Source organism: Solea senegalensis, linkage group LG3, assembly GCF_019176455.1.
Source record: "Solea senegalensis isolate Sse05_10M linkage group LG3, IFAPA_SoseM_1, whole genome shotgun sequence".
NCBI classification, from domain to species: Eukaryota; Metazoa; Chordata; class Actinopteri; order Pleuronectiformes; family Soleidae; genus Solea; species Solea senegalensis.
Genome location: NC_058023.1, coordinates 22,604,606 through 22,628,485, shown reverse-complemented (window position 1 = coordinate 22,628,485; position 23,880 = coordinate 22,604,606). Strand labels below are relative to the sequence as shown.

Genomic DNA, 23,880 nt, shown 5'->3' with positions numbered 1-23,880 from the left:
GCTGAGTCATTACCACAGGGGACTGAGCAAAGGCCTGGCAAACGAGCACCAGGCTCCACTTCAAACGCTTTGTGGTGGCGAGCAGAGCTGAGATCCACCCTGCTGATTTATTGGGAAACAGAGTCATCTTGCAGAAGACCGGAGCTGCCACTGGCCTTTTGAGTGGTGGAACACAGAGGTGTTTTTCTGCACTTTTATTGAGCTGCAGTGTTCTGTCTGGACAATGTACTGCGCAGAGAGCACAACATGTGACATGTGCTCATTGAAAATGATGGTGCAGTCATGATTCAGGGGTGGGTGGTGGGATGTTTCCCTGGGAAAACAACTGAAGCTGTAAGATAGCAGCACTTGTGCTCCCTCTTGCCAGCTTAATGATTTTTATGATTCACCCACAAAAGTTTTCCATATGCTGCTCTTCTTCCTCCTCCCTGTCTCTGTATCATTCAAACAGCTGCTGTTTAGTCTAATAAGTGCACGTACTGAGTGAACTAATGTCATGCCATGTCCCTGTTGAATTCTGCAAGAAACAAAAAGGGGGAAAAAAAGCAACTTCCACATGTGTTATCAGCAAAGTGACATGTGTTAAGTACATGTCAAAAATTAATTTATAATGTACTCCTAAGCCTACAAAGGGCCTTTCTTTTCAAGTGTTGTTTTATTGTATGGTTGTTGACATGTGACATCATGCAGGGTTGGAAAATAATGTAAAATCTGCAATATGTTTATTCTCAAATATAATACCAGGAAGAGCTTTTTAGATGTTCAGTTAAAGTGGCAGTGTTGATGTATGAAAATACAGCAACACAAGTCTTTCGTTAGGTTAAGTCAAAATGAAATATGAGCTACATGTAAAGTATAAAAACATAAAAGGTACATTGTTTCCCTCTGAATATGGAGTATAGAGCAAACTACAGGCCAGTCCAGATGATAAAAAAACAACATGCTCAACAAATCACACATGATTCTAATTTTTGGTAATGTGAAAGCACTCTAAGAAGTAACTTTTCACAGATGGTAATGCTGCAATGTTAAAAAAAAATAGAAAGATTCCCCTGTGGTTTTAACAGACAGTGTTTAGTAACGCTGCATGTTTTCATGTCAGTACTTCGATTATTTGAAATAACATCATCAAGTCGTCTTGCACAACGTGTTTTCTTTTCGTGTTCGTTTTTTTTGTCACGTCACATGTCAACCCCTAATGTATAACACTGTCATGTCAGTTGACATTTGGCTTGTATCAGCTGTGTTGCGGGATAATCACGGCACATCATCCTCCACCAAGCACGTTTCCAGTAAAGTGTCACAAAGCCGGAGTTTGCGTCATGCAGTAAACTGCTCATGAAGAGTCTTCAAGCACCTTGTTACTTTTCATTAGGAAACGGTGTGTGATGTCTTTGTCCGGAACAAATAACAAAGTCCCACTGTGATGGGCCAACAGCTTGTCCCTGTTGTGGTTAATTAAATTCCATCATGCCGAGGGGTTGGAGAGAGAGAGACAGTTAGACATTGATGCGGAGGAGGAAATAGATCGTTGAGGGAACGTTGCTACGCCACTGTGTCACTGGTTTCACTGTCCAAACAGTCTGGCTCTACAACTACACATCTCTTGGGAGTCGCTAGATATTTCCTGAGATAGTTTGAGGTTAAAAAAGGGGCAGTTATTTTCTCACTGCTGACCTCACACAGCAAACAGATAGAGATGTGTAATGTCACGTTCTCTGCTTAAATGTGGACATGCCAAACGTCCTGTGGCAGCCTGTTTCCTATGATTTGATGGCACAGGAAGCCGCTCTAAAAACAACACTCACAGCCGATGATACAGCATTTTATCTCCTGGGTGTAATCCTAAAAAAGGGAATTTCCACTACTTATTATCTAATTATATAGTTTATCATCAGTAAACCATATGTGAAGACTGTCCTCAGGCAGTGTTCATCTTTCTACTATTCTTTTAACCTCCTGTACATCCTGTTTGAAAAAATAACCCCAACACAGTATGGCTAAACCTTTATAGTTTTTTCATGTGTCAATTATGAAAATGACAGCGAGACAGTGAGAGCAGAGTGAGCTCTTCTATTTGGGAGAGAGCATGGCATGCCCTTTTCTAAAAACCCTTGTTACTATATTGCATTCTAGTCTATTTTAGGCTCCTTATTGTCATTTATACCCCATATATACTGTATGACTGTGCCAAAAACAGCATCTCTAAAAAGAAGCCTGTGTTCTTCTTTGTGAGGGATGATAACCAAAAAAGGATTCATACTAAGAGCTAATGTTTTCCTAGTTTGGTATCAAATTGCCCCCCTGCCCCTAATATTTTTATATTAAACCTATATGATCTCTTTTTAGCTACTTGGTGAATGTTAGTCCAACATTCACTCTACGTTTAGCACAGTATTTGTTTTCACCAACTGTATCTTTAGCTGCTTATCAAAACCTTTTGGGATAAATATAAAATAAAAAAAAACCCAGATAAGGACTGTAATGGTGGACACACACAAACACAGTGGCGGGGTCAACAGGTGCTTAGTTTTGCTGACATGGAGAAATGTTCAACTTTTCAAGCATCAGCATGAGTCTCAGCTAATCAGATATATCAGATATAACGTATCTGAAAAGTTGAGTAGTGTGGTTTAAACACATAAACAACAACTGTAGAAGAGACATCAAAGCCCAATTTCAATAATTGTCTGTGAATTAATTACCATGAGTGATGCCTTTTTATTATTATTTTGTACATTTTCAGCACGTGTGGCCTTAGTTGGGTTAAAGTTAATTGTTTTACTGCTCATGTTCATTCCACTGGGGAATACAACCCTCCATATTTGAAAGGATAACCCTGCCAACCCTGGTTGTGTCAAGTCAGGCCAAAGCCATTTTAATTGTCTATAAACCTAAGGCTACAAGTCCAATGCCAAACTTAACCGCTGCTCAGAAATAAACAGCCCGTGCTGGCAAAAGCAATGAGTCCAACTGTTGAATCCTGTTTGTGTTTGGTCTCCAGACATATCATTATTTCAAGGTTCTGATAATCATGTGTAATTAGAGTGGCTGGACCCTTCTTCTGCTGACATTAACTATGATATGACAAGTATTATCAGCAAGGACAGAGACCAAATCCAAGGCACTCTTGACTTTAAAATGAAGCTGGTACAAACACACAGATGGTGCAGAATATTAGGGATATCCTGTCTCGTCAAACAACCCCTGTACAGAATTGGGTTGAAGTTATACTGAAAACACACTGACCTCGATGATATAGTCTTTGCCGTCTTTTCCGTGGACAGCCTTCACTGCACAGACATCAAGGCCACCAAACATCTCGGCGCAGGAGTCCACCCACAAGCGATATCTGGTACACAGCGACACAAATAACCGATAAGTCAGTATTTAAAGTGCTAACATGCTCCCATGATACCCAAAGTGTAATAATTAGTCTTTGGTGATAAAACAAAGCCATATAATGAAAATGTTGTGTGTTGCAGTCAAGTATAACAGGTGTCTCAGTATTCGTTAACCCCCTCAAAATGTCCTGCATGATGATGGAGCAGAGGCTTTCAAAGCATGTTCTATGATTTAAGTTTGGCATGGGCCACAGACGATTATTAGCATTTAAACTGGGCTTCTGCATTCTTGGCTGCTATGGAGGTATTTTAAAACATGAGCTGGACTTTACTAGACTTGAGACTGATTTACACCATTACTCGTTTGATAAATGATGCTGTACAAAGTTGCAGAAAATGTTTTATTTATGCTTCATTGAAAGGTTTTTAGTCATCTTGGTTTAATAACACACCTCCAATCTCTCAGTTATTCTTTCCACAAGTCGGCCCAGAATATGCAAGTTGAAATTTCGAAGAAGCCACTCAGTGCTTCAAATCACAGTATTGTGGGTATTAAAACCATAAACTTTGTATTTGAATTAGGGTTGTTTGATCGCTGTGAAACGATTCGTAGTTGGGGTGTGGAGATATCACATTCCAGTGCTTTTGTTGTTTTTTCAGCAAATCAGCTGCATTCCACAGAGGAAACACATGGCTAATTAATATGCAGCCTCTGTTGAGGAGGCTCCTCACTGTTACTGCTGCTTTGAGAAGCTGCATGAGTTTTCAATAATTTTGATTTCTTTTTCCTTTGGATACTCCCTCTCTAGGGGTCACCACAGCATATTGATTTGGTGGAGATTTTTACACCGGATACCCTTCATGCTGCAACCCTCCCATTAACTCGGGTTCAGTATCTATGAGTAAAAGCCACAAGGTAGTGGAAATAATTCATGATGATGAACTGATTCATGACACACAAGTTTCTTCAAAGGCGTAAAATCTCCAGGTTGGCATTCAACATTCATGTAATTGGAGGATTGCTCACCGGTCAGTCATTGCGATCTGTTCCAACATGGCTGAACCTGTGTTTGCCTTCCAGTTGCCAGAAATAGATGTTCTCCTGTAAATCAAAGGAAACAATCAGGAAAGACGCAACATGAGTGGGAGACGCTATTGTTAATTCCTCACAGATGATGATAATGACTGCAATCCACACCTACATTTTGTTTGTGTCACAGCCATTAACTAACATGCTTTCACAGTGAGGCCACCGAGGAAAAAACAAGAAGAGATAAGGTTTGGCTACTTTGGTGAAATCATTTCTTAGACATATCTTAGACAGAGAGACTTGAAAGATAAAGGGTGTTGACTCAAATTCTATGTAGCTATACACTTGGCTGCATTTACAGAAAAAGGGCTCTTGCTTCCAAATGGGTGTGTATTAAGGAGGAATGGGGCCGTGACTGTGTGGGAGCCAGGCATTGTTGCTGAAAAGTGCCTGCACAGGAAGAAACACAAAGTAGTATCTTTATAAAAGCACATTTCTGACAATCTTAACCTGCTATAGCCTGATATTGTTCTGATACCAAGTGACCTGCAATATTGTAGATGTAATCTTAAAAGTACATCATGATTAAATCATTTCACTGATGACCATTTATGACCATGACACTTTTTGATCATTTAGCTCTGTAGCTGCTTGAGATGCTTGCAGCAATAGTGCACTGCGGAGGCTAATCTGATATACCCAAGTTATATAATGTTAAAAAGATAAGCAGTAAAAATGACTTGGCACCACTGGCTTACCATTTTGCATTGGTCAGCATTAAGACAATATCAGTTATACTTTGTCCCATTTGTCTTGCATTGGCAATGGGTAAACTTCACCTATCATTGCAGTTGTAAGAATGTTCTACAGACTCCACCTGCAGACAAGAGAACACTTGCAAACCTCTACCTTTATGGCTGTAAAATACATAAATACATCCAAACAAGTGTGTATATATATATATATATATATATACATACAGTATATACGTATAGGGTTTGTGATTTGTGATCAGCCTTGACATACTTCATTCTACAGACTGCTCTTATCCTTAGTCAGAACTACTCCGGTTGTGTGAAACATCTTACATGTACGCCTTGTAGTTGTTGCCGATCTTCTGGATGCGGATATCGTACTTGGACAGGACGTAGGGCTCAGTGGTGACGTAGGTCCCGGCCAGAGCCACCACACTGGTGATGTCCTGGAAGTCCTGCTGGTTTTCCACTTTGATCTGAGGGAGAGATGACACTCGTTTTCAGCAAGTGGCTAATTACAAAGTGAGCCGTCAAAGCTGATAGTGGCTGCTGTTGAATCCCACAGGAATTTAACACTTGCACACAGGAGCGATGATAAATGGTGACTGGATGGAGACACTGCCAAAGAGACTGAAGATGTAGACTGAACATATCTGTTGCAGTAGCCACTCACCAACATAAGACAGTGATATGACATGAAACAGTTTTTACTGGAACTTGCAAGATCTCCTTTTCGATGCTCCTTATCTTAAATACAACGCAGTTCCCAGAGATCACCTGTCATTCAACGGTCAGACGTCTTCTTTAAAGATGTGTCTGTCCGAGTTGCTCTGTTCTTTGTAACATTTAACAAATGGCACACAGATTTATGAGGTATTTTCTATCAGGTCGTGGGAAAAGGTGCATATTAAGAGAAACACTCATTAATCAGCAGCTACAGTGTATGGTGGAGTGTCAGAGCTCGGTGTGTAGGATGGGAAATGATTCAGCCCAGAGTTTCCAATCACTCATCACGACCCGTCTCACTGGTATCATCACTGGTCTACACAGAGGAAGTTCCAAAAAAGACAAAACTCTTTGTTTAGCCATTCTGACAATGAGTTAAAAAATGTAAGTTTAAGTAAAAGTAGATGTAAGGGTCATTATCTCATTCTAAAAAAGCCATGTTTATATGGTTTTGGGTTTATTGAACAAATAGTGAAAACCACTTGAAGAAACACAAATTGCTGGGGTGGAACAAAGAAATTCAAAGACGCTTTTAAAATAAAGCAGCCCTGAATGAAAATGAAGAGAGCCAACAGTAGGAAAACAAATAAAGTCAAGCTGTGAATGGTGAGAATGATACCAAAGCTATGAAAGTAATGTTTAAAAGAAGGTCTAGCAACTTTAATGGTTTCTTGTGGTCTAATAAACAGTGTTGTCACTTTGAGGGGTAATAACAAGAATATGCTTGTTAAAACCCACATATGAAGCTGATCTACGGCAACAAAATCCATTAGCCTGTCAAATGAAGTCATGAGGCCGACTAGCAAATACGTTCACATTTAAGTTGGATGGAGCTTTAAAAACCATATTTAATCATCAGTATAGAAAAAAAAGGAAATAGTGACTGACACAATGGATGTCTTGATTACTATGATTATACCACTTGATGATCATATAATGTCCAAAACCTTTTATATGGTGAGCCACTTTTCAAAAAAGACAAGAGCAAATTTGTTCATGACATAATGTTTCTGACTACCTTTATAACCACATACTTTATTTTACAGCAAATATTATTTTGAATAGGTAAACCAGCTTTTTCCTGGATCTTCTGCTTAAGCGTAATTGGTATTCTTTACTTAAACTATCCGACTTTGATGTTTAATTAACAGTACAGGGGTCAGTTCATGTCAATGCTCATGCTAGCTTACTTCACAGGTGTGGCTGACATTAGCTGTAGTCTTTCCCTATCTTCTGCGATGGAGTGATATTGATATTGGTATTGGTGTATACTCGAGGTAGTGACGTTGTATTGTATATGAAAAAGAGTTGTCATAAGTGTCATAAAGAGATGTGTACCTAAACAGTTGTTATAAAGACGCGCTCAGGTAACTTCATATTGTGCAACTTACGAATCGTGAAAAACACTGAGGCTAAGCAGCTCTGAACCTTGTTTATTCACAGCAAGTGGGAAGAAGCTGAAACAACAAGATGAGGTAAATGGGGGGAAATGACTTACAGTTCACATCACTGATCTAAATGTTGAACCTGAGCAGAAGGTCCAGCACTGAGCTGTAAGCATATAAAGCCATCCAGAGTATGACACAATTCCTTTGAGCAACTGAATAGACCATGATGACGCAAAAAAGAAAGTAAAAAAGGTAAAGGTGAAACACTGGCATACAGATGAAGGAGTGCTTCTGGTGGAAAACTCATTTCACACTGGTCACTGTCCAGAATAAGTGACGTGCTAGCGGGAATACAAAGCCTGACCAGTTTGAAAAGACGTCAGGAGGAAACTGGGTGGAAAGTTTTCAGCTGCTGTAATGACACTAATATCTGTCAAAGGAAAGCGGCTCAGCAAGAAGCAACATTGAACACATAAAGTTCAGTCTTATGATCTGTCTATGTTAATATTATTCTCTCACTGATTAGCACACTACTATACGCACTAGCTGGCTCTGTTGTCGGGGGTGAGCATTTTAAAAGACACTGCAACAGCAACAAGGCTTGGGCAGTGGCCCACACACAAATTCACTTGATTGTGCTGACACAGCTTAAGTTGGTAGGTCAACTTGTAAGAGCCACTTTGCCTATGGCGACCACTTTTATTCATTTGCAGCACGCTCTGCATGTGTCCGAGTGATTGTCTTTGGGATCTTGGGAAAAGTCTTTGTCATTTTCCTTGGCGAGCCAGAGATCTTGGAATTTGGATTTTCCAGGTATCACATTATTGGCTCTCTCTTGATTAAAGTTACTGCCTGGAATCTCACACCATGGCAGAGAGAGAGAGAGAGTGTACGGTGCCCACAACACCGCTAGTAATTACAACTTGCCGTTTGAGCTACATACAGTACAAAGTACAAGCACTACAGGGTGCATGAAACAGTAGGTGGTGTCCTAACAATCAAGGCCACATCTGCGGCGGGAGACATTTACCTAAATATCAACATAACTTCTATCTTCCACAAAATACAAGCACTTTTAATGACCCATGTCTATTTATCTACTTTCAAGGGCCATGCATTTTCTTTTTCCGGATTCTCAAACTTTCAAGAACCCATGAGAACCCTGTAGTTATTTACACACACCTTTTTCCTTAGGCAAACATATTGTGTAGGAAAACATGCAAATTACATCAATACAAATTTGTTAAGAATGTCCTTAAATTTTAGGATTGGTTTTTAAGAGGAGACTGAAATGACACCCCGATAATTGTAAGCTTAATGTCACCAGCTAGCTTCAGTTAGGGTTGATGTAGGGCACCTGGGTCACTTTGGCCTGAAGTCAGAGAGTAATACACTCACTCACTGACTCACATTCTACTGCTTTATCCTCCACATAAGAGTCAGCAACACAGATAATAGTCTTGTCTAGTCTAGTCTAGTCTTGGCTACTCACTATGGCTCCTTTTATTCAAAATTATTGCAGATGTGAGATGTAGAATTCACATTTGAACTGTAATTATGTGCTAGAAATACAACTGCCTATTTAAATACTTTCTACCATATGATATGATGCAGCAGCACTGAGACTCCTCTCTCTCCTCTCTTTGGTATGCACCCCCTATTTTGGTGAAGAGACACAGTTAGCGTGGAATACCCACTAATGACCAAACCTAATATTCTCTGTAAGCTGGTTCATAAATACGACTGTGTACCAGGGACATCTGTGCACTTTGAGTGCATGTTCTTACCCTTGGGTAATACTGTAAATAAAAAGAGAGTAGCACTCTGGTAGACGGACTAGTAATCTGGTAAATAATATCAGAAATTAATTTGGGCCATTTTCCTCAACTTTTGGTTCTATAGCACCAATATAACATTATTACATTTTAGTTTAAAGCTGTCGGAGCTCCCTCCTGTTGTCAGCGATCACCCATTCACTAAGTGTTTATTCTTTCATATGTCTTGTGTGTTGTGAATACTCTAATTCTAGCAACACTGTTAATAGAGTAACATTTTATGGTGTATTAGGGAAGCGACAAAAGCACTGAAAGAGGCAAAAGCGTCTTAAGTGTCAAAAGCAGCAGGAGCCGCACATGTAGGGTGGGGTTGGGTGTTCAAATGTATTTGAACAAATTAGGGGTCATTATAAATTCGTCACCAGAAGCAATTTTGGGTTGCCCAGGGACATATCTGCATGTATACTGGAGAGCCAGGGATCAAACTCCTGACCTTTTAGTTGAAAGACGACCCACTCTACCTACTGATCCACAGCTGCCTTTCATTAGCAGAGTATACTATGTAGTTGGTGTTTGGCTTGGCAAATAGGGTTTTGCCAATTACTAGGACTTTTTAAGGTGGTATTTGAGCAAGAATAGATGTGTGTGTGTGCTCCACTAGCAGAGGCATTACAAGTGTCTGTCAAAAGCAAACAAAACTGCAACAAACGCTCTCAGGACTCTGTGAGGTCTGAGGGGTTAAATGGGGTCCTTCTCTTTAAGAGCCACAGAAGTTCCCCTCGAGTCTTATGGGAAATTCTATAGCATGTCCGGCTCCTGAACAGGAAACCAAGCCCGTCCAGACAGACGAGGGTAAAAGAGATAGGAAGTGCCGCACCCTGAGAATTCAAATGAGTGGCGGGTGAAGGAAACTGAAAGAGAAACTGCTACCAGTCTGAAAATTGTGTAATCATGTCTTTAGGTGAAAAATGAAACTACATCCATTTTTAGAAATACATATTCCACAACGTTCATTGCACATGTACTGTATGTACCAAACAGACATGATAGACATCAGTCTACAGCTATTTCCATGTTGGATCACAGTCTGGTATTTGCCCAGACAAGAACCAGGAAAAGTAAAACTGCACCTTATCAGTGCTGTGTGTGTTTGTGTGTATCTGCCTTTGAACCAATCAGATATGTGCTCAGTGAGAGTACATCCAACAGCAACACACTTGTGTGATTAGAACTGATTTGGCCAACATAACTGATTTTACCGATCATGGAGCATACAACTGTGGTGTTTAGAAACTGTCTGATCTCCACAGATCTCTCGCTTGCGCTTTAAACCTCAGACGAGTAAAAGCTGCTGTGATAACATCACGTGTTTGATTTGCATGCCTGGAATCTGGACAAATCTGAGAGTCATGTTGTAATTGGAGCGCTGCAAATCTGAACTCGCAAGCTTCTCCTGAGACGCAGATGCCTTTGTTTTCAAGCGTCTTAGCACGAGATAAGAGAACCCACTCATAAACAGTATCCTTAATACAAAAAACTTTTTTGTTTATGCTTGTCATTATGATGTTAAAACTGAGTGCACAGTGTGATGGTGATGAAAAAAATCACACCACCCACCTGGGTGAGGGTTTTGTGAAAGAAAAAAAAAGGGCTGACTCAAAGGCTGGTACAAAGGATCTTCATTATACCATATCCAAAACAAGGAAGAGAAAAGTTTTCCCCCAGCAGTAATCATGTTTTTTCATGCAGGTTTGGTTAATATGACAAAACACATCACAAGATCGACGCAAAGGTCTGACAAGTTGAAACTGCTGCATCTTTATGCCTGGAACTAAGCCGTTGCAAATAAAGTAAGAACATTTGGGAGGGTTTATTGGGAGAAATAAATATACTACATATAAATATGTTTGTATAAACATTTCAAAATAAATGTGTTTATTTCATAGTTTAGAATAAGCTTTTAAAATGTACTTAAGGTAAGGGCCTTTAATTAAGTCTATCACCTTGTGTCGCCATTTTTCTAGAATAGACAATGCAGCAAAAAAAAAAGCTGAAACTTTTTACTCAAATGAAGAACGACAAGGTCACCATAGTTCATCCTGACGCACCTGGGAAAAGGGAAGGGTGAGCGTTTGTCTGTATCTGTAATCTGTAGTACCACCACTAGGTGTCATTAATTCTTACACACTATAAACATTTAATGAGGGGGTCAGGAAGTAAATTTGGCTAAATACCCAAAAAGATCATATCTTAATCAAGTAAAATGGGTAATTTAAGAGATCTGTTGGGTTTTTTTTTAAAAAAAAGTAACTTGACTTAACCACTAGTGTCTTAAAAGTGCTCTTTGACTTTTTTCAGAATAAAAGGCTCTGAATTCTGCATGACTTTGCCATTTTGGTGAAGATAAGTAAACACAACCACATGACACTGGTTGCTTACCACTGCTTAAGACCAGGTTTTTCAGGGCAAGGATGTAAATATTATGCTCAGTGCTAATATTCATTTTACTCACCTTTCCCATACCAGCGTGAGCGTGCCCCATCTTGACCACCACAGGGTAGGAGGGAGTTGTAACCTGCAGACAAGGACACAGTATATTATTATCTGATGTGATGTCCTGGGTGGTGCTCAGATTTGTTTTCTTGGCATCTAAATAGCATTCCAATACAGGCCAAGTTACAGTGAGTGATAAAAAAACCCATTTCTGGGCCAAAAGGAAAAGGTCAAAGTTTACATATTAACATATTCTTGTTAAATTCAGGGCAGTGGAAACAAAGTGTGAATACAATCACTCTATCAAATTCATTTGGCAACTGCTTGCTGCGTCAAAAGATGTCGATGAGCATGTACAGAAGAAACAGTAAATGTGTAAGCCGTGATGCTATAAAGATGTATAAAGCAGCAGGTTTTAGTTTTCTGTGAGTTTCACTACTCTATCCAACACCTTTGCCTACATATCTCACTTGTCAAAATGTCACTGTGCAAGGAGAAAATGAAAGAAAGAAAAAATACGATGTGTTTATGTCTGCCTTAAGGCCAAGGACACTCAGAGAGTGTTGGTATTAACACTGGATATCACATTAAGTCAGTACATTCAGAACTGCCCTTGGTGATTCTAAATATACTGTAAGACAGACATGTGGTAAACACCACATTAAGACACAACCAAAAGTGGAAAACTATTTCCTTTGCAACTGACGCCGATGTGTACATGAAGTGTTCAGGAGTGTATCCTCGTACAGAAACGCACTGGTTTTTGAACTTAAAGCTGTCCACTTTAGGAAGCATGAGTTTGAGTGGGAGGAATGTTGGGTTTTTACAACACAATCAAGCAAAGTTCTGGGAAGCTGGGTGGAAGATCCCAGCTCAATGGAATCGGTCTGGACAAACCCAAACATGCTATTTCTTATGGTTTGTAGAAGTAAAGTGGATGAACCGTCAACAGATGACATCAAAACACTCTGAGGTTTTTAACGCCCCTTCATGAATCTACTGATATGACTGCGAGTGGTCACAGGGAAATAACACTTTGGTAACAATACCAAGTTACAGCTTAAGGGACTCTTGTGCTGAATGATAAACTGTACAATTGGTAACTGTCCAATTGTTTAGAATTAATATTTCTGTAGGTTTCTTCAGGTGGTGGACACAATTTAATAGAAATGTAAGGTTTATGCCTGAGGCACGGGACCAGATTGGGCATTAAAAAGGAATTACTTCGTCCAAACCCTGCCCTGGCACTGACAGTTGCTGCCGTCAGCGTGTGTAGTGCAGAGGCTGAAACTGACATGGAGCTGGTTGAGGGTGTGACTGTGAACACTGCTTCTGTTGACAGGTTCTAACAGTGCAGTCCTGGTCGACACGATGCCAAGATAAAGAGCACTCTGTCTCCTTTATCCCTTCCCAAGTGCCAGAATTCAGACGGGAGCTGAGACTGTAATGAGAGCAATGAGTGTGTTCAAGGGTCCAGAATCAAGTTTATTTCATCCATAAAAATGGAAACTGTAGTGTTTACACCCTGCTTATTGCACACTTTAAAACACCTGAAAATATGGCCAAAGTAAACAACCTCGGAAATTCGCATACACAAACTTAATTTGGTTTAAATTGTTGTTTCATAGCGTGACCTGCTCCCATGCAGCATAGTAGAAAATGAAAGCTTCAGTTTTATGATTACAAGTGAGCAAAGGTATGTCAAAGCCTCACAACCTTTTCAGGTTATATCCAGAATATTTGTTTGTTCAGTTTAAACAAATGCAATATTGTTCCTTGGATTTGCGTGTGTTTACATTGCCTTTTTCCAAACTTCCATTCAATCAATTTTTAATGGAATTTTGACCCGAGGAATCAGAATCAAATTGAATCGTGAGATTCTGAAAGACTCCCTCCTCTATTGAGTAGTAGGTGACATAAAGTGTTTGACAGAGGTTACGAGTTACAATCCTCATGAAAATCATTCACAGAAGCATTCCTTTTCTTGAGATGTGATTTGTGATTTAAGATCAACAATTTTCAGCTACAATCTCTGACATCATTCAGAATTTCTAATTCTAACATGGCATTTTTGCTATTGGTGTGCCAAAGAGAGGTGTGTTTGACTGGCAACTGACTTGGTGTCTTCAGTGTGATCAATTTAGAAGGGTTTATTGGTAGAAATTGTATTAGAGTATAATAATAAAAAAACATAATAAAAATAAGTAGGTTTTCATAGCCTTAGATTGTGTATTTTTACAAGGGCCTTTTTTACAGACTCTGCCATCTTGCACCGCCACATTTCTATAGCATTTTGACATAATGAAGCAGAAGCTTGTTAAACAAATAAAGTAATAGAAGATGTGCTGCACATAGATGTGCTGTATTAAAGTGTGAGTAAATGGGTGTGAATGGGTGAATGGCAAAACTGAAACGTAAAGCAGCTTTGAGTGGTCATCAAGACTACAAAAGTGCTATACAAATACAGACCATTAACCATAACGAACCAGCCGAACTGGGAAACAGCATTAAACCTGAATTTCCTGAGACTAAAAATCATCACCTTTCTAATTACCGTCATGTCTATTTTACCAAACCTATTATAGTACAGTTACTTTATAACCAATAGCAAAAACATTGGCGTAATGGTTTACAAATACAAAATAACTAATTCCTTCAGTTTCAATAGTAAAATCAAAAGCAAGTCCGGTATGCAGCTGCTCACAAGCAGCTACCTGTTTGCGTCACATGATGATTGATAAGATGACTGAGGTTTAGCAAGTGTCTGAGGAAAGCCCAGTCTTAACATTGTGGATGTCTGTCTGTCTGTTAGAGAGGTTGGGTGGAAGGGGCTGGAGCCACCCACTCTGTCTGGACATGTTCCTTCCAGCCATTCCCATCAGCATGGCAATGACGGCAGACACTAAACATGTCGGGGTGAGCTGACCACATCCTGTGCTCCTGACGAAACTGGGGAGGCAGACGGAGACGTGAGCAAACGGTTGTTTTCGGATTGATTCACAGACCAGAGAAACGCACCGTCACCTAATCTGATGTGGTATTATCAGGGAAAGAGAAAAGAAAATTCCACTGGATCACTTTCTAACCATTTAACTGGACGTTACATGTGTCAGACACGCCATAATGTATAATCACTGGTATTTTGATTTTAGATTAGCTTTAGGTTATTTGTGGGGCTGCAAGGATTAATCGATAATTAATCGATTAAAGTAATCATCAACTAATTTCAAGTTTTCTGCTTGAATGTGGATATTTTCTGGTTTCTTTGCTCCATATAACTTAAAAACATAAAATCTGAATAATTTTGGTTAGTGGACAAAAAAAGACTTTTGAGAACGTCATCATTTCCAGGTTTGGAGAACACAGATTTAATCGATTATTAAAATAATTGTTAGTTGCAGTTTTTGGGACTCTTCCATAATCTGACTATTGGTTTCTTAAAAGTTTGGTTATATTGCAAAGTGACATAACTGAGTGATTATCTAACTTTTATACTCTATACTCTTCTACTTCTATAATAGTGTTCTATAATTCTAGTTTTTGGGTAACTCTTTGACAATTTCATTTAGATTTGGCAATTTAAACTCTATTTATATATTTTTTCTTCTTCTTATCCATAAAATACAGCAGAGAAAGAAAACACACTGCTGTGAACTTTGACGGGAACTTTTCCCTCAGACATAAGGGAGGCATTTTACGTGACAAGTCTTTATTTTACTGTGATTGATATTCTTTATGAGATTGTAGAACAAAACATGATTCGGTCGGTAAAAAAAGTATTGGTGGCCTTTTTGCGGCGGTGAGTTTGTTAGATGTGGAGCTCATGGTTTCAAACTTCAGCTTTCCATTTCATTGCAGCTGCATACGTGCAACTCAGCCTTTTGTTCCAGGCAGAAGTCTGTAAAAGGCATCTAGTGTGGTAAAGATGTTAAGAAGTCACATGCTAAAAAAGCTAATTATATGGTGGATGATTTCACCAGTCTAGTTTTTATTTCGTAACACAGGCTTGCTTAACTTACAGCAAATCCACTAGATGACCAATGCCTGGCACATGCTGGGAATACTTGAGGGAAGCCCATCCACCCCTGCAGACGGCCCCATCCGTCTGGCCATAAAAGTTTGTTTTACATAAGTGAGTCACGTAGGATCGTCACTCAGGTCAGTGTCTGAGGTGAATCATGACTCCATTACTCCAAAACCCCTCCATGTGACATTCTCATCCAAAAAACATCCATCTGTAGACAAGTGAAAGTTTCCAAATCCCACTGTGGAAATTTTAAATGCATCCATTGGTGACGTATTTGTGTGTTCTTTAGACGGAAATATGCATGCAAAAATGGTTCCCTACAATGATTAAACCAAAGTTGAGGAAATTTTAGATAAAAACTGACTGTGACCCCAGTGCCAGTAGGCCACTCACATGTGTTACCTGTATATTTTATGATTCCATCAAAAATCCACACGTGGGCCAAATTTACACATTCAGCAGACACGTAGCAACTATTAGTATTCATCTGGCGACGCCTTTCGAGCTGCCAGGTGGATGTAAGTTGAATGTTCAGACTTGTTTTAGTTCCATATTGGGCTCCAACCCCAGAGGGAGATATTAGGCATTTTAGCAGCTGATTGCTTTGCCATGTTCAAAAAAGCTACAGCCACTAACCTTGACTGTTTGCCATTAAGTAGTGGGAAGGTACAGAAGTGCATTTTTAGGGCTTTACAGGTAAAAAAGAGTTGCATAATATGACTGGAAAAGGAGTTATAAATACTACACTCAACCATGTCTCCTAAAAGGGAGGTTACCACCCAACTACACTGCATTCACAATGAAGTTTTGTAAAGATGGTCTATTTTCTGAAACAATATAACGTGACTTATATCATCATGACTTATATAGTCATCTTTCAAACACCTTGGTCTCCAAAGAAACACATCGGAATAGCCTCATAAACACAAATTCATTTGCAGACAGACTTCATTATATTCCCTCAGCCTCCACCTCCAGGAGGACTTGTGAACGACCCCACTATTGTTAATACATCAAAACGAAATGTTAATTATGACAAATACATAAAATAATCCAAGAATAGAATAGAATATTTGACTAGTTTTGGAGAGAAAGCATTGTTAATGTTGAGAGGACTGTAAAACTCAATGAACCAGCTTAAAAGCTGTATAGAATTGAGCTAAATGATGAATCACAGAATTATACGTGATTTCATTTTATCAGTGCAGTGACTTTCATGCTGTCACCTTAGGAGGACAACGCAACCAAGAAAAGGTGTATTTCTCTATGAAGTAGACGACAGACTGGCCTTTGTTCAACAACCCTCAAAATCTTGAGGACCACTTAAATGCCATAATGAGCAGTATAAATGGTATTTATTGCCAACTTTAAATTTATATAGTAAAATAAAAATAATGTACAAGTCCACTGTTGCATTTTTGGGTCACACATTTCATTCAAAGAAAAGCTTATGAGTGCTGCATTTGAATCTCTCTTAGGGGGCACATGTATTATCCAACAAAACACATGGTGCATTCATCTAGCATTTATGATCTCTTAATTTACATTACGGCCGCTCAAATCTGCCACATGAAGGAGAAGTTGTGAGGTGCGATGGCCCGGGTAGACGACGAGAAGCGGGTAACCCCGACCTAGAATCCTTTTCAAGAGTCCAACCACAGCAGGACCAAAGACAGCCTGTCCACATCAAACCCTGCCTGTGGATAAAGTGAGCCTCACGAGACCAGTAATGTTTATCATGCATGTCCCACTGCTCATTTACAGACTGAAATCAAACACCTGTCAGGAGCAGATTCAGCTGTCTATGTTGAGTGTAAAGGTTTGAGTCGTTTTAAATCAAGTGTAACCTTTCACTCTGGAGCCATATATAAGTATACAGCTGTGGATAAAGATTTATTAGTACAGATAAGTCCCAGGAGAGACAAACGTTATACTGTGATGATGGGTACAAGAGCTCAGAATGGAGTACAGATGAGCTTTTTCGTGTGAAGGAGCAGTGTTTGCACTGGCAGAACAAAAACAGGGAGGTAAACACCAAAGAAGCTCAGGAAGGGAAGTGGTGTCATGGTTACGGGCATGAACTGTCAACAGAGTGACGTGAACACTAACAAATAGTTCATAGTACCTGTTAAAGCTTTTAAACCAAGCCCATATACTCATACTAAATAATCCAACCCTTTGTGAAAAGTATCCATTACCTCAAAGTATGACTGTACACTAAGTATGAGGCTGAAGCCGGAAAGTAATTAGCGAAACACGGCCTAAAGCCTGGAAACAAGGAAACCACTTCTAAAGCTCACTAATGGTATCCATCCAAAAGGCAAAGTGTAAAAACGAAGAGTTGCGGTTTTACGAGGATATGCTGGAGGATACTGTCACTATGAGTAGGTTGTAAAATGATGACATGTTTGGTATTGGGTACTTTTAAAACACCAAAATGATCAGAAATATTATACACATTTCCAAACTGCTCAGATCACTCTAAGGGATCATGTCTGTCTTCAGGCGTATTGAGTTATATTTGAAATAAGGATGTCCCGATCCGATATTGATATAAGATATTGGTCCGATATCAGCCAAAAAATGCATATCGGATTATATCGTGCCTCTAAAAGCTCCGATATAAGCGCTCCGATACAACAGTCCATTCTGCTCCAGCGCCTGTTGTGATCACGTGGGCTCCGCGTGTTGGATGCATGTAGAGCCCACGTGATCACAACAACAGCGTGTGTGTGCTGCTGCTATTTCAGAGATTAAACATTTTTCTTTCACCTCTGAAATCAGAGGCTACGAAGCTGCACAGCGAGCGCAAGTTAGCCATTAGCACCATGCCAGCTCATCCTGAGGCGAGCTGCTAAAACAACATTATTTGATAAACCAGCGCCACCTGTCGACTTTCAACAACCTCCGTTTGTTAATTATACCCCAAAAACCAGCCATGCCAAGAGCTTTGTGTGTTTTAAATGAGCTAAGTACGTCTGTGGGGCCGGTCCTCGGGCTCTGTGTTTACCTGCGGGACGAGTCACTCACCCTGTGTAGGTTGGGCTAATCCAAAATAGGTAAAACAAGGGGGGTGTTCTCTGAAGACACGCTGTTACCTGAAGCACGGGTGCTCTGAAAACACCACCATGAGCACTTGGTACTTTCCTCCTGATGAAATTATCCAGAGACTGTATGAAATTGACATGGAAAAAAAATCCAATATTCTTATGTTGAAGGTTAAAATTGATGTAACCCATTGGTAAATAATAAATGGGTCAGTTTTTCCTCATACCTACTGTTGCTGACTGTTTGTTCTGTTTAAGTAATATCACTTGATCAAGCCTATTCTAACATTCCACACTACAAAAGTCATTAAAGTATGTATGATTCGTGCTGATATCACATCGGATCAATATCTGTATCGGCCAATACTCAAGGCTGCAATATCGGTATCGTAATGGAAGTGAAAAAGTTGTATCGGGACATCCCTAATTTGAAATTGTGTTATTAGCTCCGTGAAAGGAAATTAGGTTTTTGTCTCTGAGCAGCATAATTCACAAAGTAAAGGACAAGTGTGGATTAAATTATCCTGTCCAAGAAAGAAGTAATTATACACTCACCACTGCTTTATAATATCTATATAATTACAAATATATAATCAGCCAATCACTCTGGACAGACATTGTCAAGACGACCTGTTCAGACTGAGAAGCAGACTGAGGAAGAAAGGTGATTTACAGTATGTGACTTGGCATGGTTGTCCAGTTGCTAAGTATTTCAGAAACTGCTAAAATGCTGGGATTCTCACACACAACCATCTCTTTCATGTTTTCAGAGAATGGTACAAACAAGATTGATGCCAAAGGTCACAGGAGAATGATCCGACTGAAGCAGCAGTGTACAATAACATGTGTACCTAATAAAGTGGCCAGTGAGTGGATTTGGTGGTGATCTGGATATCGAGAATACCTTTTTTGGAGTGTGGTGTCACTGTGGATGAGAAGACGTTCACCTCTCATGCAAGAGGCAAGACCACTTGACCACAGCAACTCTAGCCAACTAAAGATGACTATGACCTGGATGACTGTGAACCTTCACAGACTTGTTCAAGTGTTGACTTTAAACTAAATGCTTTTCAGAGAACTTGACACCACCCATTTAAACTATCCAGATGGTAAACCCTCTTAAGAAAGTTCCCAAACTATACGTGACATAAGCATGACACATGCAGTAGTTCCTGTATACGCCTCCATAATAGATATTTATGACTTGTCATGGCAACCTCCAGTGCCAACATCCGCCCACAACTGCAACCAACAGTAGATAGCCATTGTGTTAAAGTCTATACAGTAAAAGCTGTCTAATTGGGCATGGTAATTGTTGTTGTGGAATTTAAGCTCATCTGGCTTCCATTAAGGTCCCTCCTGGTGAATTTCCATAAGGAGACAGTTGTCTGGAAAACTTATATATCCGAGGATGGAAGTTTCCAGGGCGGTCGCTTCCTGACGACATCGAGGTGCTGACGGAGAGGTGACTGGGATGTTTGGTGGCATCTTTCGGTGGCCAAGCCACCTGCTTTTTCACCACAGCTCGCTAAGTGAGCAGCAGCAGAGGAGGAGATGTTGCCTATAGCGTCTTTGTCATTTTCTATAAAGCTTTTCAGAGCTGGGAATCATGCTATTATGTACAGTATTATTATTTATTCTCTTATTAAACAATACACAGCATTTGCAAAAACACTACTGTAGCCTTGCGAGAGGTTTTAGATTAAATATCTGCTTTTGAAGTTGAGTCACTGTTGAATCACCATGGCAGCTGCAACAGCCACACACAATTGGTTGCTGTCTCATTTTGAAGGTTTCAGACAACAGTCCCTTTAAGAAAACGTTTTAAGGGAGAAAACTTAATTAATTGCTTAGTAAAGCAAAATTAAATCAAGAACTAGCCAAATTCTTGGAGCCAGGAATGGGTCCTCAGTCGTCAGCTTTCATGTGATTTTGATTTAATTAAGATTGTTTTTGTCATAACAGTAGGGTGGCTCCATGGATGACAGCGTGGGTCCAAATGTCCTTCAGTCTGTCATGTGCTTCAGACTGAAATCTCTATTACAAAACAGATATATGGATTTATTTTAGATGTTCAGGGTTCTCAGAGTAGTTGACAGATCCAGTGAAAAATATACACAGTATATAAAGACGGCCTGTCACAAACGTATTCATGTTCCCCAGATGAAAAATGACTGTTAATTTCATTCACTTTTCATCTGCTGGCATTATCAAACACAACTGGTAACTGATGTGACTTCCCTTTATCTTTGCTGCAGTCAATGCTGTAGCTAAAGCAGCTATATGCACTCAATGCCACTTTATTAGGTACACAGGGCACCTAATAATGTAGCAAGAGTGGCATCTGGTGTAGCCTCTATTTTCTCTGTTTTGCACTATTCTCTGTAAACTCTGGAATTGGTTGGGCATGGAAATCCAAGTAGATCAGCAGTTTGGCTCCAGTCTGGCACCAAAAACCTCGCCATGTTCAGAGTCCCGTTCAGTTGCTGCCATGTGATTGAAATGCGGTTGAACAGGTGTATCTAATAAAGTGGCACAGAGTGTGAATGTCCCACACTGAAACACCTTCAAGAACTCTAATGAATTCCCCTTTGAGCAGTCTTTGAGAATATATACACAAGTGCTCTCATGGAGAAATTGCTTGTAATATCTAAATGATCTCACAGGTGGTTAATTGTGCGGCTGGTTAACCAACGGGACTTAATGACAGAACACACCCACTATTTGTGTAGTCCATTCATTTTAAATAAGACACACAGATTTGTTTGAAAGCCTGTGTTAAGTACATGTCCAGACTGTACCAAAGAGGAGCTATTTCAGTCTAGCTTCTCCGCAGTCCTGCTGTAATAGGGACCCTGACATGCCTTATTAGCACTAATCAATTCACTAACCTACATTCCTGATTCAGAAGAAAAAGGGCAGACAGACCTCGGGTGAGCCAGTCCTGTAAAAACCATCAATGCTGTGCCACATTCCTCGCAGTCTAAAAAGGAAAAGAGATGTTTCTTTCCCATTTTCCAGAGTTTCCTGCAGTAATAGGTCTCGGAAAAGACTGCGCGGTAATGAGGTGGCTGTGTGCACTTTTGGATTCAATGTCGCATGGAATCATTCCGTCAGTTATTTCAGCTTAGTGATACTGGCGAAACCAGACATACAGTACATTCAAACCTTGGCACAAACAGGCAAACAGCTGAATTATGTCATTTGTGATGACATATATGTAGAAACAGGGAGACCACAGGTCAGGGGCACACACTGTCAAGAGTTTCCTTAAAGTCCCTGTAAAGTGAAATGTTCTTCTTCAATTCTAAGAACTTCATTTCAATTTAAGGACTTTGTCACAGCACAAAGAAATGTCTTACTGGCCACTTTGCCAAATTTGAATGATCAAAACAGAATTAAGTGTATAACAATTAGGTTTTTAATCAGGTAAAATTCAGGAACATTCTCCACTCTGAGAGACTGGGGGTGTAGCTGCTGGAGGAGCTGAACACACACACGTACTGACCGATGCACTTTAGTGGCGACAAAGAGTGGCTTTAAACCACTTATTTCAGAAACATGAAGAGACGCAAGCTTTCTACCAGTTTGGTCGCAGTGTAACGACACAATTTACACAGAGCTGGTTTAGCCACAGACCTGCTCTCTGTCTCCCTCTTTCTATGTTAGTGGTACTGCAGCCTCACAGCAGGAGCCTGTGTGTTTGCGTCGAGATAAGACACATATTCGGGACAAAGACATGTCAGCTAGCTGGCAAACCAAAGGTAGTGAGGAGCAGGGGCAGGTACTGATGGGTGACCGGCAAACCACCGTCAGCACATGCTGAGGGATTTTATATCGTTGAGCCATATTTTAGACATGCCTAAAATAATCCTGACTTGAGTGAAACAGTTTTTTTGTTTTTATTTGGAATTCTTTGCTCCATGTTATGTTCTTCACAGCCACTATTTTCTAACATAGACAATGTGTGAAGAGGAGAAACTCTGAATTTGCTTTACAGGGACTTAAAATAATTCTTTCCTGAATGAGGTCCCTTCCTAATATCCTGTTTCCACACAAAGCAAATTAAATGCACGAGGCTGGATCTTCGAAATGGGCAGCGTCATTGCAGCCTGCAGGCTTTGAGAAACTGTAGGCGTCAGGATTAGACAGAGCACATTGACTGTTCTACTTTTTTACATTCAACACTGCATTACACGGTCACAGTTTTATGCTTTTAGTGTTTAAATGCTTGATAAGACACAGTACTCATTTCTCATTTAAAAACATACATTTTAAGGTTGGCCCTGGAGGTTGGACTGGTGACCTGTCCAGGGTGTACCCCGCCTTTCGCCCGATGTCAGATGGGATTGGCTCAGTGGAGAATAAAATGGTAGACAATGAATGACCTTCAAATCTGAGTTGTAGGATGGCTGGGCTTTGGACACTAGACTCAATCGTGTGCTGATTTCCACTGTTTGCATGAAAAATCGCCACACTCAGTCATAGGCATGCCTTTGCAAGGTCTCAGTCAAGTTTAAACGCACAATACACATATTCTTCGATTTAGTGCTTGCGGAGAATATTATTAACCATGATGCACATCATTAATAAATGTGTTTAGAAGTGACACTCCTAGGCGCTCCTTCGTCAACAACGTCAGATCACGCCAGAGAATTCCTCAAGCAATAAAGTGAGAGTTGATGCACTACAGTTTTAAAGGCGTGACAAAGTTCCTTCATACCTTCTTTGTTTTCAATAGACACTATGAACTTACATTTGAGTTAACAAGAGACGGGTGTATGAAGGCAAATTGTGACATCTTAGTTTAGTTTGAGGCAAGACAGTGTAATACTGTCGCATGTATGTATACAGTACATTATTTACAATCTGCGTACAACAGGTGCACATCATTTTTTTTTATTTCCAAACAGAAAGAAGGCACAGCTGGAATTAAAAAAGTTACAACATCACAAGACCTTCAAGCATATATTACTGTATTCAGAAATGTCCCCTACTCCTTATAAGGCTCAGTAAATGAAGGGAAGAGGTGTCAGCAACTTTTTTTGATGGGTGAATACCACGGCTCAGCTGTAATGTCAGCACCGCCGCTGTTTTCAATTAAGACACAGTACTAAGAGAGGAGACAGGAGGGGCATCAAGAAGGAAGATGTTTGGGAACAGCTGGATGCAACAAACCTAGTCTGTATTTATACCAGCTGTGCAAGCAGCAGCAAGGACGAGTGGAATCACACACTCCAGCCATGAATAAATTACATTTAGTTAGCACTGAATTGTGCATGAAGAAAAATGATG

The 23,880-nt window shown here is 40.0% G+C and overlaps 1 protein-coding gene across 5 annotated transcripts in view; it reads right to left on the bottom strand.

Annotated features, from left to right (window-relative positions):
• The window catches only part of LOC122766362 (synapsin-3-like), a 117,176-nt gene that overhangs the window by 12,402 nt on the left and 80,894 nt on the right, over positions 1 to 23,880 (bottom strand). For all 5 annotated transcript variants that reach the window (XM_044021138.1, XM_044021136.1, XM_044021140.1 and 2 more), the window contains exons 7-10: positions 11,531 to 11,593; positions 5,463 to 5,605; positions 4,372 to 4,446; positions 3,250 to 3,352 (exon numbers count right to left, since the gene is read on the bottom strand). In XM_044021138.1, the coding sequence (XP_043877073.1) occupies positions 3,250 to 3,352; positions 4,372 to 4,446; positions 5,463 to 5,605; positions 11,531 to 11,593 (384 nt within the window). The remainder of the gene's footprint in view (positions 1 to 3,249; positions 3,353 to 4,371; positions 4,447 to 5,462; positions 5,606 to 11,530; positions 11,594 to 23,880) is intronic.